General features: G+C 38.9%; 1 protein-coding gene across 10 annotated transcripts in view; it reads left to right on the top strand.

The window, feature by feature from the left end:
• The window catches only part of TRIM2 (tripartite motif containing 2), a 122,122-nt gene extending 108,788 nt beyond the window's left edge, over positions 1 to 13,334 (top strand). For all 10 annotated transcript variants that reach the window (XM_043567191.1, XM_043567175.1, XM_043567183.1 and 7 more), the window contains 2 exons: positions 3,726 to 3,866; positions 8,815 to 13,334. In XM_043567191.1, coding sequence (XP_043423126.1) covers positions 3,726 to 3,866; positions 8,815 to 8,967 — 294 coding nt within the window. In that variant the 3' untranslated portion in view covers positions 8,968 to 13,334. The remainder of the gene's footprint in view (positions 1 to 3,725; positions 3,867 to 8,814) is intronic.
• Positions 13,335 to 14,800: the final 1,466 nt, after the last annotated feature.

The following is a 14,800-nucleotide window of genomic DNA, read 5'->3' as shown; positions in this document are numbered from 1 at the left end:
GATTTGAGATTTATTATGAGCAAATCAGGACATCCAGAAATGAAAACAAATTTGTGACTTAGTGAAACGAGAAAATGTTTAATTACATTCTAGACCGCGGTTCCTAAGGTGGGGTGCATGTTCCACTGAAGGCACGCCAGGTGGCCATTGGCAGTGTACTGGCAGACATTTTCTTTTTGTTTTTTTTTTTTTTAACGTTTTATTTATTTTTGAGACAGGGAGAGACAGAGCATGAACAGGGGAGGGTCAGAGAAAGAGGGAGACACAGAATCTGAAACAGGCTCCAGGCTCTGAGCTGTCAGCACAGAGCCCGACGCGGGGCTCGAACTCACGGACTGCAAGATCATGACCTGAGCCGAAGTCGGCCGCTTAACCAACTGAGCCACCCAGGCGCCCCCAGACATTTTCATTTTAAGAGTCATGTGTTTATTTTTGGCGTTACCCTCTGTTTACATCAAGTGGTACTGGTTTGCACTTATAGAAGTGATACAAAGTTTTCCTTGTAAGTAAATTCGTTAAAATTTTTTAAGGTGAGGCCTTTTTAAAGGACGGGTAAGAAGGAAACAGCATAAGTGGCGTATGCCAGTGACTAAAGTTTGCGCTTAGAGACAACCATCGGGCAACCAAAGTTGTCAGTGTTGGTGACTGGAATAGCTACGTAGGGATAGGATTTCAACACCCAAAGGCACTCTCTCTCCTGAGCCCATCACCACTTCATTTCCCCCAGGTTGTCCCAAAAGATACATTTAACCCAAGTAAATGGAATGGTTTTGAGCTTTTTTTGGTGGATGCAAAGTGTAGGGCACAGTGGGCCTGCCCCTGGTGGGGCAGGAAGAGGGGAAAGGATGCCCACCATTGCTTGCTTCTCAGGCTGCTTCCTGCCACGTTGTGTCTCTGGAGTTGCTGCCATAGTGGGGGAGCTCATTCCCCACTCCCCTACCTCCCTCAGTGTCTGTAAGCTGCAAATCCTCTCTCTCTACCGGAGGTGTCTTGGTAAACGGAAGAGGACGTTGGGAAGAGTAGTGCTGGGGAGGAGGGAAACAGCAGAGGCAGAAGGGACTGGGCTCAGGACTGCCCCCCCCGCCCCCCCCCCAGCCGGGGGGTGCTGTAACAGTCCTGTGTGATGAGCTTAACGATAACATAGGCTGTCCTCAGACTTCCTATCCTTCACTCACTTAATAGGGGAATCATTTAACTACAGGGCATTTAACCAGAAGATAACTCATATGGATCAGCAAAGGCCAGCAAACGCCTGGTATAGATGCTGCCCCCCCCCCACCGGAAGACAGTCCTATTAATCAAGTTGCTCTTTTCTACTAAGCGCAACTGTGGCCTCAGAGCCTTTCCGTCCCAGTGCTCCAGGCAACCTCTATGAATCAACTGACATTGGTATGTGGGAGGACTCCTAGTTACCAGCCCTGGCTGACAATGTAGAAGGAAATAAGACATATGTAAGTAATCAAAATGCAAGGCAGATAGCGATAAATTATTATTTTAATATAGGTACATATAAAGTTCTATAAGTATCCAGAAGAAAACAAAGAGCAGATTTCTGTAACTAAGACCATCAGGGAAGACTTCCAAGTGGAGGTGGTATTTGAGGTGAGCAGAATTTTGAAATCAGGAAAGGATTATCATCCAAGTGATAAAAACTTGCTATAAAAACTTGGATGAAAAGCAAAGCTGTAAAAACTATTTCAGCTCATGCATCTGCCTCTTAATATGTTTTCATCTGAATAATTTATAAGCAATTAAATGACATTTTAGGTGGGAAAAATAGAAGCTACAAGAAATTTGTGATTATTAAGATTCTGAAAACTCTTCAAGTTTTCAGTACAGCAGAGGTAGATTATTTTACTAATTTGAACTCAGTTTCCCTCTTATTTAAGAAAACCAGTGTTTTTTCTCTTCTGTTTGGCAGCTGTTGCCATATAGCTTTTATGGAATAGTTGGGCTTTTGTTTCCCCTGTGACACGTGGCAGTTAGCAGTGGTTCTGGATTCAATTCATTTCTCTGTTGGTAAATGTAAAAACTGTGCCTATAGGTCGGGGCTAACAAATGGTCTAGTTCTTTAGCCACTTTCAGTGTGTATTTTGTTTTCATTGCAAAACAACTAAATTTGGCATTCTGCATCATTACAAAATGGGGCAGATGCATTTGTGTTTTTTGCAGTAGGCCAAGGAAAACACACCTCCTCAGAGAAATAAATACAAACAAACAAAAAGATTATTGGTAGGACTTATTAAGGGGAAAGATCAGAGAGTAATAAATTGTGTCCTCACCAGCATACAAACAGTTTCATTGGCCTTTAAAACAAGAACGTTCTGTGTGAAAGGAGATAAAAGGAGTCAGGAAAGATTTTTAAAAAATAATCTTAGCCAAAGCTAGTTCTTGTCTTGTCCTTTCCAAAGAACCAAAGAGGTAGCTTGCTTAGCTGGCAAGTTATGTAATTAATTCAAGAAGCAGTCATGATTCTTTTTCTTTATCTTAAAGGGAGTTTAGCCTTTAGAGATGGTTTGTCTCCCTTTGCTTCTCCAATGTACATAACTAAAAGAAAGAGAGTCATTTTAATCTTTCATGATCACAGAGATGGCAGTAGGAGAATCTGTAAAAGGCCCTGAGATCATTCTCAAATTAGGTCTGCACTCGGGTATGGTAAACTCCCTCTGTTCCACGTCTCAGGAACCCTTATTCTCATGGCTTTGCATGTAATACGTTTTGATTTGTTAATGGGTCCTTCAACATATGTTGGCTGCATCATAATGGAAGCTTAAAACAATATCCTGGAGATACTTCACAGCCATTAAATACCATCTGAATCAAGATAAAATTATGCTTACTGTAGCTTACAAATAACCACATAATAACAATTTATTTCTCTCCAAATCAATAATCTGTATTTGATACATGTACTTTAACACTCCATTAATAAGAATATTTAATTAACCACAACAAGCTATTGCTTGTCTAGATCATATATTAGAGAATCTGCTGAAGAGTTCTGTGTACCTCCCCAACTTCTCTCAGCCCGCTCCCCTCAGTATGCTCCATCCATCAAAGCCTTAGGGTCATATAACCTATCTATTTTAACTAAATATATATTCTGAAAAAAAATATATTAAAAAGCCCTTCTCTTATTCCTCACCTGTGCCATAACACGCACACACCCACCCACACACACACTTTTCCCTTATATGCCCTTGTAAGTGTGAAGTCCAACTTGCTCTTTCTCACGTTGACTTTGTAAAATGGTAATCAATTCTGAGCACCCAGCCTAACAAAAAGCTCCACGGTCCTAAGCCAACTTTGATCATCCCTCCTGTTAGAAATAGTAATATTTCTGTTCTTGAAATTTAGCTATTTATTCAAAGGCAGGAATAATAATACTGTTGAAAATTATAGCTCCACTTTCTTATCCTGCCTTATATTCCTATATATTTTATAATTTATAACAAAAGTATTTTTCATATAAGTATTCAATAACCAGATAGGAGCTAGAAATAAGAACTGATTTAACAAATGATAAATCAAATTTATATAGTAAATTGGGGAACCATAAGTAATATAGGGGTCTACTTTGTAGATTTTTTTTGTTTTTTTTTTTTTTTTAGAATGTCTTAACTCATAATAAAAAATCTGCTGAGATACATATTTTTTTAAAACCTGTAATGTTGGCTCAACTATTTTTGGTTTAAAATAAAATCATTTAAAAATATCTCATACAGGTGTTTAATCAGGAGGGAGAATTCATGTTGAAGTTTGGCTCAAATGGAGAAGGAAATGGGCAGTTTAATGCTCCAACAGGTGTAGCGGTGGATTCAAATGGAAACATCATTGTAGCAGATTGGGGAAACAGCAGGATCCAGGTAAACTCATGTAACGCTAATGTATTTGTTTAGAGTGATGGGTGTTTGTTGAAAGTGAAGAATTGGCTGTCTCCCAACTGGGATGTTTTCCATTGTTCATTGGTTAGGTGTTCATAGACCGTTTCAGGAGAAGTGCTACACTAAGGTGGAGGAGAGGTGGAGTAGAAGGTGGAGGAGAAAAACATCAACAGGTTACCAGAGTGAAAACCTCTGAATTGGGAATTTTTTTTTTAATTTTTTTTTTCAACGTTTTATTTATTTTTTTGGGGGGGGTACAGAGAGAGACAAAGCATGAACGGGGGAGGGGCAGAGAGAGAGGGAGACACAGAATCGGAAACAGGCTCCAGGCTCTGAGCCATCAGCCCAGAGCCTGACGCGGGGCTCGAACTCACGGACCGCAAGATCGTGACCTGGCTGAAGTCGGACGCTTAACCGACTGCGCCACCCAGGCGCCCCTGAATTGGGAATTTTTAACACAAAAGTGTTTGTGCATAGAACTCAAGAGGTCCATCCATTGAACAAAAATATATTACTATTTTTACCAGCTTCCAACTAAAAACTCATTTTCTTTAATTATGAATATAGGCAACAATCACCGTAGTTTTAGGAACACCTATAACTTTGTCACCAAGAGGAATCATGGTTGCAGAGGTCTTGAATTGTCATATATGCTCATCACTCTTTCAGAACCAGTCAGTGTTACATGACAATTTAGATGAGATGGATCCATCGCCATTTCTTGTTATTTAATGTGTTGGTTTAAAAAGCACACATATTGGGGCGCCTGGGTGGCTCAGTCGGTTGAGCGTCCGACTTCAGCTCAGGTCACGATCTTGCAGCTCGTGAGTTCGAGCCCCGCGTCAGGCTCTGTGCTGACAGCTCAGAACCTGGAGCCTGTTTCAGATTCTGTGTCTCCCTCTCTGTCCCGACCCACTCGCATTCTGTCTCTGTCTCTCTCAAAAATAAGTAAACATTAAGAAAATTAAAAAAAAAAATAAAAATAAAAAGCACACATATTACTATATCGCAGTTTTGTACAATTTTGATAACTATGTTTTAATAATGATTGTTTTCCTTTATAATCCCATGTATTTTGTTTTATGCATTTAAAAACATTATTCTGCTGAATAACCTGAGTCAAAGAGGAAGTCCCAAGGAAAAATTTAAAATATACTGGCCTGAATGAAAGTACAAATATAGCATATCAAAGTTTGTGGTGTGCAGCTAAGAGGGTCCTTAGAGGAAGATTTTTCCCCCAGCTTTATTGCGATATAATTGGCATATATATTGTGTAAGTTTAAGGTGTGTAATGTGATTTGATACACTTATATATTGCAAAATGATTACCACCATAGCTTTAGCCAATACCTCTGTCACCGTCACGTTACTACCATTTCTTTTTTGTGGTGAGAACATTTAGATCTCCTCTCTTAGCAAAACTTTCAAGTATATAAAATTGTTTTATTAACTATAATCACCATACAACGCATTAGATCCCCAGAACTTATTCATCTTCTAACTGGAAGTTTATACCCTTTGACCAACTTCTCCCCATTTCCCCCACTCTCCAGCCCTGGCAACCACCATTCTACATGAGAGGGAACTTACCGGCACTAAGTGCTTACATTAGAAAGTCAGAGATCACGAATCCCAGCTCCTACCTCAAAAAAGCCAGAAGTAGAGGAGCAGAACAGCCTGAAAGCAAACAGGCGGGAGGAAATAGTGCAGATAGGATCAGAAATCAGTGTAGTGCAAGGCAAACAATACAGAAGAGCAGTGAAACAGAAAGGTGGTTCCTTGGAACGATCAGTAAGATGACAGACCTCTAACGGGACCGCTAAAGGAAAAGACACAAAGTGCTAATATCATCACAGACTCCGCAGGCATACGGAAGTTCTGCGAACTCTACATGCGCATTTTTGACAATTTAGATGAGATGGACCAATTTCTCAAAAAGTACAAATTCCACAACTCACTCAATATAAAATAAATAACCTGAATACCCCAACAACTGTTAAGGAAATGTAGTTAATAATTTTTTTTTTAATTTTTTTTTTCAACGTTTATTTATTTTTGGGACAGAGAGAGACAGAGCATGAACGGGGGAGGGGCAGAGAGAGAGGGAGACACAGAATCGGAAACAGGCTCCAGGCTCTGAGCCATCAGCCCAGAGCCCGACGCGGGGCTCGAACTCACGGACCGTGAGATCGTGACCTGGCTGAAGTCGGACGCTTAACCGACTGCGCCACCCAGGCGCCCCAATAATTTTAAAACTCCCCAAAAATAAATCTCTAGACTCGAATGGTGTTACGGGAGTATTCTGCCAAACTAGGTGAAAGGCACACAGAATTTCTCTGTACTATCCTTGGAACTTCCTATGAATCTATAATTATTTCAAAATTAAAAGTGAACAAAAACATTTTAAATATAATAATGAATTTAAATATATTTTCATGGTTTAGGATTAATGGTGTCATGATGGCATTTGCCATTTTAATTGGGTATAAAAAATAATAAAAGTGGTTACATTCTGGAAAAAAAGAATTAAAACATTATTTTGAGGTCTGTAGTTGTTTCCAGACAAAAAAAGTAGATTTTTCTCTAAATTAAGAACAAAGGTTTTGAATCCCCAGACTAAGAGACTATTCTTTTCTCAATTTCTCTTCCCAGAAATCTAAACATACATGTGCAGACAGGGTTATTCATCCTTGCCAATATGGCCCTGTGCCGAATTTCTGAGACCTCAGAATGCACGGGTTAAATCAGGTAGCAATCCAGGTGTCTTTGTGAAGACAGTAGTATTTAGCCGTTTGAATGTGATACTGGTATTACTTCCCAGAAAAAGGACTGAGACTATAAATGCTTTTATTTCTCCATTATATTTATCTTGCTTAATTATGCTAATGTACATCTATATTTGAAAGGGCTATTCTATTGTGTTGGAAAGCTAGAAGCCAGACTGGGAACCAAGTTCACAAAGCAGTTCTATAGACTACAGGTGCTTAGCTGTTTGTATTGTGGCCCTCCTAGCACCTGCCTAGTCACACTGCCTTGTGAAACACCTATGGGCCAAACAGAATGGTCAAAAGAAACCAGCCTGGGCCTTGTGAAAGAAAAATGTTCCTTGTATTTCATCATGGCAGAAGCTTCTAGCCCAAAAGAAGACTACTTCATATCCAGATGTACATGTTGTGGGGCGCCTGGCTGGCTGAGATGGTAGAGTGTGTGAATCTTGATCTCAGGGTTGTGAGTTTGAGCCCCACACTGGGTGTAGAGATTACTTAAAAACAAAATGTACATGTTGAGTTATTGACTTCTCTTTTTTTTTAATTCTTTTTTAATGTTTATTTATTTTTGAGACAGAGAGAGACAGAGCGTGAGCAGGGGAGGGGCAGAGAGAGAGGGAGACACAGACTCTGAAACAGGCTCCAGGCTCTGAGCTGTCAGCACAGAGCCCAACGTGGGGCTTGAACTCACAAACTGTGAGATCATGACCTGAGCCAAAGTCGGACGCTTAACCCACAGAGCCACCCAGGCGCCCCAAGTTATTGACTTCTTATAACTCCTTCTTTCCTGAAAAGGAAGTGCCTGGGTGACTCAGTCGGTTAAGCATCTGACTTGGGCTTAGGTCATGATCTCAGGGTTCATGGGTTCAAGCCCTACATCAGGCTCTGTGCTGACAGCTCGGAGCCTGGAGCCTGCTTCAGATTCTGTGTCTCCATCTCTCTCTGCCCTTCCCACTCGCGCGTGCTCTCTTTCTCTCAAAAATAAATAAACATTTTTAAAAAAATGAAAAGGGGGTGCCTGGGTGGCTCAGTCGGTTGAGCGTCTGACTTCGGCTCAGGTCATGATCTCGAGGTCTGTGAGTTTGAGCCCCGCGTCAGGCTTTGTGCTGACAGCTCAGAGCCTGGAGCCTGCTTTGGATTCTGTGTCTCCCTCTCTCTCTGCCCCTCCCCCCACTCATGTGCTCGCTCTCTCTCTCTCTCTCTCTCTGTCAAAAATAAATAAACGTTAAAAATGTTTTCTAATAAATAAAAGAGGTTAGGGTGGGAGAGAGAGCCAAAGCATAAGAGACTCTTAAAAACTGAGAACAGGGGCGCCTGGGTGGCACAGTCGGTTAAGCGTCCGACTTCAGCCAGGTCATGATCTCGCGGTCCGGGAGTTCGAGCCCTGCATCAGGCTCTGGGCTGATGGCTCAGAGGCTGGAGCCTGTTTCGGATTCTGTGTCTCCCTCTCTCTCTGCCCCTCCCCCGTTCATGCTCTGTCTCTCTCTGTCCCAAAAATAAATAAACGTTGAAAAAAAAATTTTTTTTTAAAAACTGAGAACTGAGGGTTGATGGCGGGTGGGAGAGAGGGGAGGGTAGGTGATGGACATTGAAGAGGGCGTCTTTTGGGATGAGCACTGGGTGTTGTATGGAAACTAATTTGAGAATAAATTTCATATAATAAAAAAAATTTTTTTTCTAATAAATTAATTTTTAAAAAATGAAAAGGAAAAAAGATCTTTATTTTCTCATTGTATATTATGACTCAGAACCATTCCTTTGTGGTCTAGCGGCTGATTTTTCTGTCTTATGATTGGGGATAAAAGAGGGATGTGAGGCTGGAAGTGTGGAAAATGAAGGCTGAGAGTAGGAGACAAGGGTCCTTCGTTTTCAGGCACCACTGAAGACTATTCCCCTCAAACTGACCACTGTTAAGAATGTAAATGAGGTCTGGTGGCCAATGGCATGCTCCTTGTCAGTGACTCTGAGGGGTAGAGAGTGAAAGGAGGAAAAGCAAGGTAAGTGGAGTGAAGGATCGGATATATGATCATTACCTAAACGAACCTGTTGGGTTACACGCATGCTTTTGTATTGACAGTGTGAGCATTAAGGGTTTTCTAACTCCTGTTTCATCATATTACTCTCACTTTTCCTGTAACACTCTGCCTTTATATTTTTTACAGGTTTTTGATGGAAGTGGATCATTTTTGTCCTACATTAACACATCTGCCGACCCACTGTATGGCCCCCAGGGCCTGGCCCTGACTTCAGATGGTCACGTTGTGGTTGCAGACTCTGGAAACCACTGTTTCAAGGTCTACCGGTACTTACAGTAGTGGTGGGCAGATGGACCCTCCTCTCCCAAAGGTCTTGCACTATAAACTGGAAGGGATTTCTCGACGCGGGACCAGATTACACTAGACTTTTCATGCTAGAAGGAATCATTGGTGAACTTTCCAAGGTGATTTCTGAATGTAACAATTTCCTTAAAAACTGCATATCTGATTTCTGTAATTCGCCTTTAGGGTTTGAAAGAAGGAAATCCCTTCTACTGAATCTTTGGAAAACGCAGCGTTTCACACCTGTGAACTATGGCTTCTAGGACAGGGATTTATGTAGTTGAATTGATTTTGCAAATCAAGCAAGCACTAAAAAAAACCTAGAATATTTAAAGGTGTTTGTTAATCCCGTGAATGGTAGCTTTTGTGCAGAGCCTCCAAAAACAAAACAAAACAAAACAAAACAAAACAAAACAAAACAAAACAAAACAAAAACAGAATCTGTTGTACTTTATTTAACTTCAATTACAAGACCCGGGGGATCTTCTAACCTCACTTTTACAGTCGGTCTTAACTCATGTGACATTTTTTCGGTTATCAGTAACTACATGTAAATTAGGAGCAAATAAGACTGTCTTGCAAAACCCTCCCAGATGTGATTAGGCAGGTCTCTTGAGTTTAGCATTTAAAAACCACTGCACATATCCCATCCTTTCTGGGTTAGATCAAAGATCCTTTTTGTGTGTTCTCACCTTTTCTCTCCTGCTCCCCTTGTATCAAAAAACAGTCCATTTTCAGGGAAACCTGAAATTCCAAATGCTTTAAAAAGCATATTACAATAGCAATGCTACCTTTTGGTAAACAAACAGCCCCCCTCAACTCCAGATTAGTGCACTGACATGTGGTCAAGAAAAAGTCAGTCACATTTTATGTGCCATGTTCTCACGTGTCTCTCCTCTTCCACTTCACGAAAGCGAAAGCTTTACCTCCTGCAAAATGTCAGCACATGTAGTAGGACGCCAGTGTCCTAGGACAGAGAGCCATAAGTAGCCCTTTGGAGGACAGATGGTGTCAGCCAAAGGCATGTGATTGATTAATGGTTTCCCCTTAGAAAGCAAGTGTTACCAAAGTCGTGTTATCTCGAAAGCATTACAGGTTAAGGGCATGTTACGGTTATTTATCATTGTCTAATGAATAGTAGAGGCATTAAAGGACTATGTATACATGATTAGGGTAAGGTAGAATGTATCATATATATATATATATATATATAGCTGAACCTTTGGTGTATTGAAATAGGCAGCACTCTGAAAGACAGAAGCATCGTCCAGCACATCCCTTTGCTGAGCAGTTTAAAGCCGTCCCTAGTAGAGCAAGCCCTAAAACAGGTATAATTTTCACCATTTTCCAGGAATGATGGTATTGGCTGACTTTCAGTCAGAAAATGGCCTTCTGTGCTTTCAAAAGCAAAAACAAAACGAAAACAGGTTGAAAGAAAAGGAAACGTTGAACTTTAGTTACTCTTAATTTAAACGAAGTATAAATGGGTTTTGAGAAATGTGAAGAAAAATTTAGTCAATTGTTAATCTGTCTTTGATACTGTAAGGTAAGACGTGGTCTGTTTCCACTGTTTAATTTTCTACTCAGTTCTACCAAATAGGATGTCATGTTTGGCATCTTTGATATGACTTTGGGATCTTTTTCACTGAAAGCACCTTAGAACTGTACTATAAGAAAACATTTCCCATATGTATAATTATATGTGATGTTTATTGCTTAATTTATAACCCAGTCATTCTCTTAAAATAGGACTTTTTTAAATTTAGAAGGGAAATCTAGCTACTTCCAATTGTCTGTCAAATTTATTATGCCCAAATCAACCTCTCAAAAAAAAATGTTTTCAGGAAGATTTACATTTAGGTTTAGAATTTCTTTTTCTTTTTTCTTTTTTTTTTTTTTTTTTTTAGTTAGGTAGAGTTTTCAAAATATTTGAGACTGTGATAAAGTTATAAAATTCAATAGCATTTTTGGATGTTAAATAAAATACTGTTTCCTAACATCAGCGAACTAAGTCTTTGAATTCAAACACTCGTATTTAATGAGTGCTTACTAGGTGCCAGGCACTATTTTAGGCACTGGGGATACAGCAATAGACAAAAGAGACAAAAATCCCTGCCTGCTTGGAGCTTACACTCTAGGGAGGGAATTTCATTTTGCCCTTTACTAACATTCTGCATAAAAGATAAGCTAGACCTTTGATAGGTCCTAGACCGTTTAAAAGAAAACCTTTTAAATTTGTTAAAATAACTTCTGTTTGTTTTCACAAGTAAAAGTGGCTTCCTGTTTAGATTCTGTCACAGGCTATTGGTCTTAAGACTAGTTGACTTAAAAGTGTTTTTTGCACAACATTGAAATTATACTTGTGAATTTAGAAATTAACTAGCCGTCCTACCATATCGGGCTGGGTATCTCAATAATATATTGAATATGAAGCTATTTTTTTTTTAATCTGTCAATATTGGCACAAATTGGAATGGAAGAATAGATAGTTTCATTCAGACTTGTTCCACTATCTGTTACTAAAACACATGTTGTGGGCACTCTAAGAAACACTGTATTTTCCCCTCCAAAATATATAATCATGTATGGTAAAGTATAGATAACATTTCACATTTGGATACATATTAGCATTTACTGTATTTCTTGATGAGCATATTTGAGGAGGGAAAGTGCTGCTGATGAGATAGAGTAGACAAGATTTACATGAAATTTTGTCACATTCTCTGGAAAATGGTTTCTGGTAAACTGAGAAGGATATTAAAATAAGTGATTTTTTTTTTTCCTAAGCTATCATTATTGTTTGATTTCTCTTTGTCAAGTGTACAGAACCTGTCATACGTTCATGATAAGTAGCACTGAGAAATTACCCATTCAAATGTCCCCTGGGCACTTACGGCAGCATATTGCCAGTTTGAATGTAAAGGTCAGTGACAATGCATTCCCTCCAAAACAGACCTCCCCTGCTGGGCTTGGGGGACGTGGTGACCTGGCCATCCAGAAACACGTGAATAAAAAGCCTTTATGACTGTTCACCATTTTTTAAAATGGTACTTAGTATCTTGATCAAACTTTAGTCTCCAGTAACTAAACAAATCCCCAAGTTTCCTTATTTTAATTTACTCTTTGACTAGATTTGAGACAAATAAATACTACAGGTCCATGCAACTAGAACACAGTTGCTTCTACTACTAAATATACAGGGTATGTCCTCACATGAAGTTGACTGGAATAGCAGTATACTAGCAAGTGTCTATGGATCCTTAACATGGAAGGATTCACATAAATGCTTTGCTAATACCTACTGAGTTAATTGGAGGAAATAGCAAATAAATATTAGGTAATGTGCAGATTACTTCAAAAGGGAAAAACCTTTTTGTACATTTGGACTCTATAGTATCCTCCCTATTCACCAGCTTCTGGAACGGGAGGAGTATTTTTAGTTTACTAATTTAACAACAAGACATTTCCAGGTAGGAGAACATTGAAGCTGTTTGCTTGAGAACATCATCTAATTTTGCTTAAAATCGAAAGTCGTAATACTGTTGCATTCTGTAAATGTTGCAGGGTTTTAAACTTTACAATTATTTTAATATTTTTGATAACTAGGAATCTAGTATTGCCATAAAGGAAACTAAGTGCCCATTAAAGATTTGTTTGGTATAAATAAATGATTTTTTTGTTTTGTTTTAAATGACAGTAAGCTACAAATCATGATGTTAATCTTAAACTTTCTGAAGATGAACTGTGTGGCAGTGATTGTGTGGTCTGTTTGTGGAGAATGTATGGAAGCTATTAATATTCTAAAATAGATTAATAAATTGGCTATGTTGTCCCAATGAATGTACAGCACGTCCATTAACTTTCAAAAGCAACACAGCCTTAAACTCAATGCTTTTGCTTTATGACATGGGAATGTTCTGTCATCAACAGAGTGTATTCTTGTAATAGAATTCTTTATATCATTTTCAATTCTATAGCCTTTCAATCCTATGTATGAGTATAAAGGATTTCTGCTTCCTTTGTTTCTTTTTAAATTTTGTACATTCCATCTTTTTAGGTCTGTTTCATACGTTTTGTGTATAGAACACTAAGTCTTGCGCGCTCTGACATTGATACTGATATATTCTCATTTGTTCTTTTATGAATCGAAATGCTGACTGCCTATTTAAAGAAAAGAATGAACGCTGTGCATCAAAGTGTTTGTATGTCCGTAGCTACATATGTACCACAGTATTTTGGATGCTTTAGTCTACAATAAAACTTTAAATTAATTCTGTCTTGAAACATAGGAGAAACAAGATTCATGTGTATACCTTTACCATGCACAAAATCTCAAATCATTATAATAAAGCTTGTTTTCTCCATTTCCAGGGTGAATGTTTATGTATTGTTTGCTTTTTTAGTAAAGGGAAATGAAGGAATGTTCTACAATACGGGGAAGATACCAATACCTCAAACAAACTGTTTATAAAAGTGAGAAAAGCATAGTGAAATTTTTGTTGTTTACGATGCTAATAATCAGGTGAGCATTTAGGATGTATCTTAAGCAGGAATTTGGAAAATCATGACATGTATGTCTAGCAAATATATTTAGACGTCCAAACAGACCCAAAGCAATATGCTTATAATCCTTAAAGAATCACAGGAAAGACCTTCTAGCATCAGGGTGGTCACATTTCTAGGGGGTGAAGAACTAGAAAGGGACCTCGCTGCAAATATTGTCTTTAGGTTCCAAAGTTTAATTAAAATAAAATTCATTACAATAGAAGTTTTTTTTAGAGGTTAGGGGTTTATTCATTTATTTTTAAAATATTTTATTTATTTATTTTTGAGATAGAGATAACACGAGCAGGGGATAGGCAGAGAGAATGGGGGACAGAGGATCCAAAGTGGGCTCCATGCTGAGAGCAGACAGCCTGATGTGGGGCTCAAACTCACCAACTTCGAGATACAACCTGAGCTGAAGTTGGACACTTGACTGACTGAACCACCTAGGTTCCCCTACAATACAATTTTTTATATTCCATCAAGCTAATGGCCAAGCATTTCGAGCAGTACTCACAACATCTAAAGATTACGTCCAGACAGGGCTCTGGAGGCTTGGTTGTAAAGGAACCTGATGATAAATGTACAAATAATAGGGTATCACTATGTCATATCCTTCCAAAGAAGATAGTTTCAATTGGCTTTTTTTTTTTTTTTAACGTTTATTTATTTTTGAGAGAGAGAGAGACAGAGTGTGAATGGGGAGGGGCAGAGGGGGAGGGAGACAGAATCCAAAGCAGGTTCCAGGCTCTGAGCTGTCAGCACAGAGCCTGAAGTAGGGCTCAAACCCACAGACTGTGAGATCATGACCTGAGCCAAAGTCGGAAGCTGAACTGACTGAGCCAGCCAGGTGCCCTGGCTTTCATAAATCAAATAAACTTTACATTGGTCTCTATTCGTAATGTCAAAGTTGTCATTTTAATACTGCTAACCTATAGGTCAGGTATCTTCCCCACAAGACTTAAGGACAGATAAGCTCTCAACTTGAGTGGTGTATGGGTTTGATATTTGATCTTTTGTTCTCCTATAACGGACTCTTGTCTTTCTTCATTAATTATAAATAAGTCATGGCCTTATATATATATGCATAGAACTTTTTTATTTATAGGCTTTTTGATTTTTCATTAAGTCTGGAATACTAAAATTTTCTTTTGAGTATCCTTTGTGAACAATGGAGGGACACAACAAAAATTTCTTGTTTTGTTTTTTTGGAGGGTTAAAAAAACCTCTAATAGTTTGTAACTCTACAAAAGGAGACTAAGTCAGTCTTGGAAGGACAGATGAA

The sequence above is a fragment of the Prionailurus bengalensis genome, chromosome B1 (assembly GCF_016509475.1).
Source record: "Prionailurus bengalensis isolate Pbe53 chromosome B1, Fcat_Pben_1.1_paternal_pri, whole genome shotgun sequence".
Taxonomy (NCBI): Eukaryota; Metazoa; Chordata; class Mammalia; order Carnivora; family Felidae; genus Prionailurus; species Prionailurus bengalensis.
The sequence above is the reverse complement of the archived record's forward strand: the minus strand, read 5'-3'. Positions and strand labels throughout refer to the sequence as shown.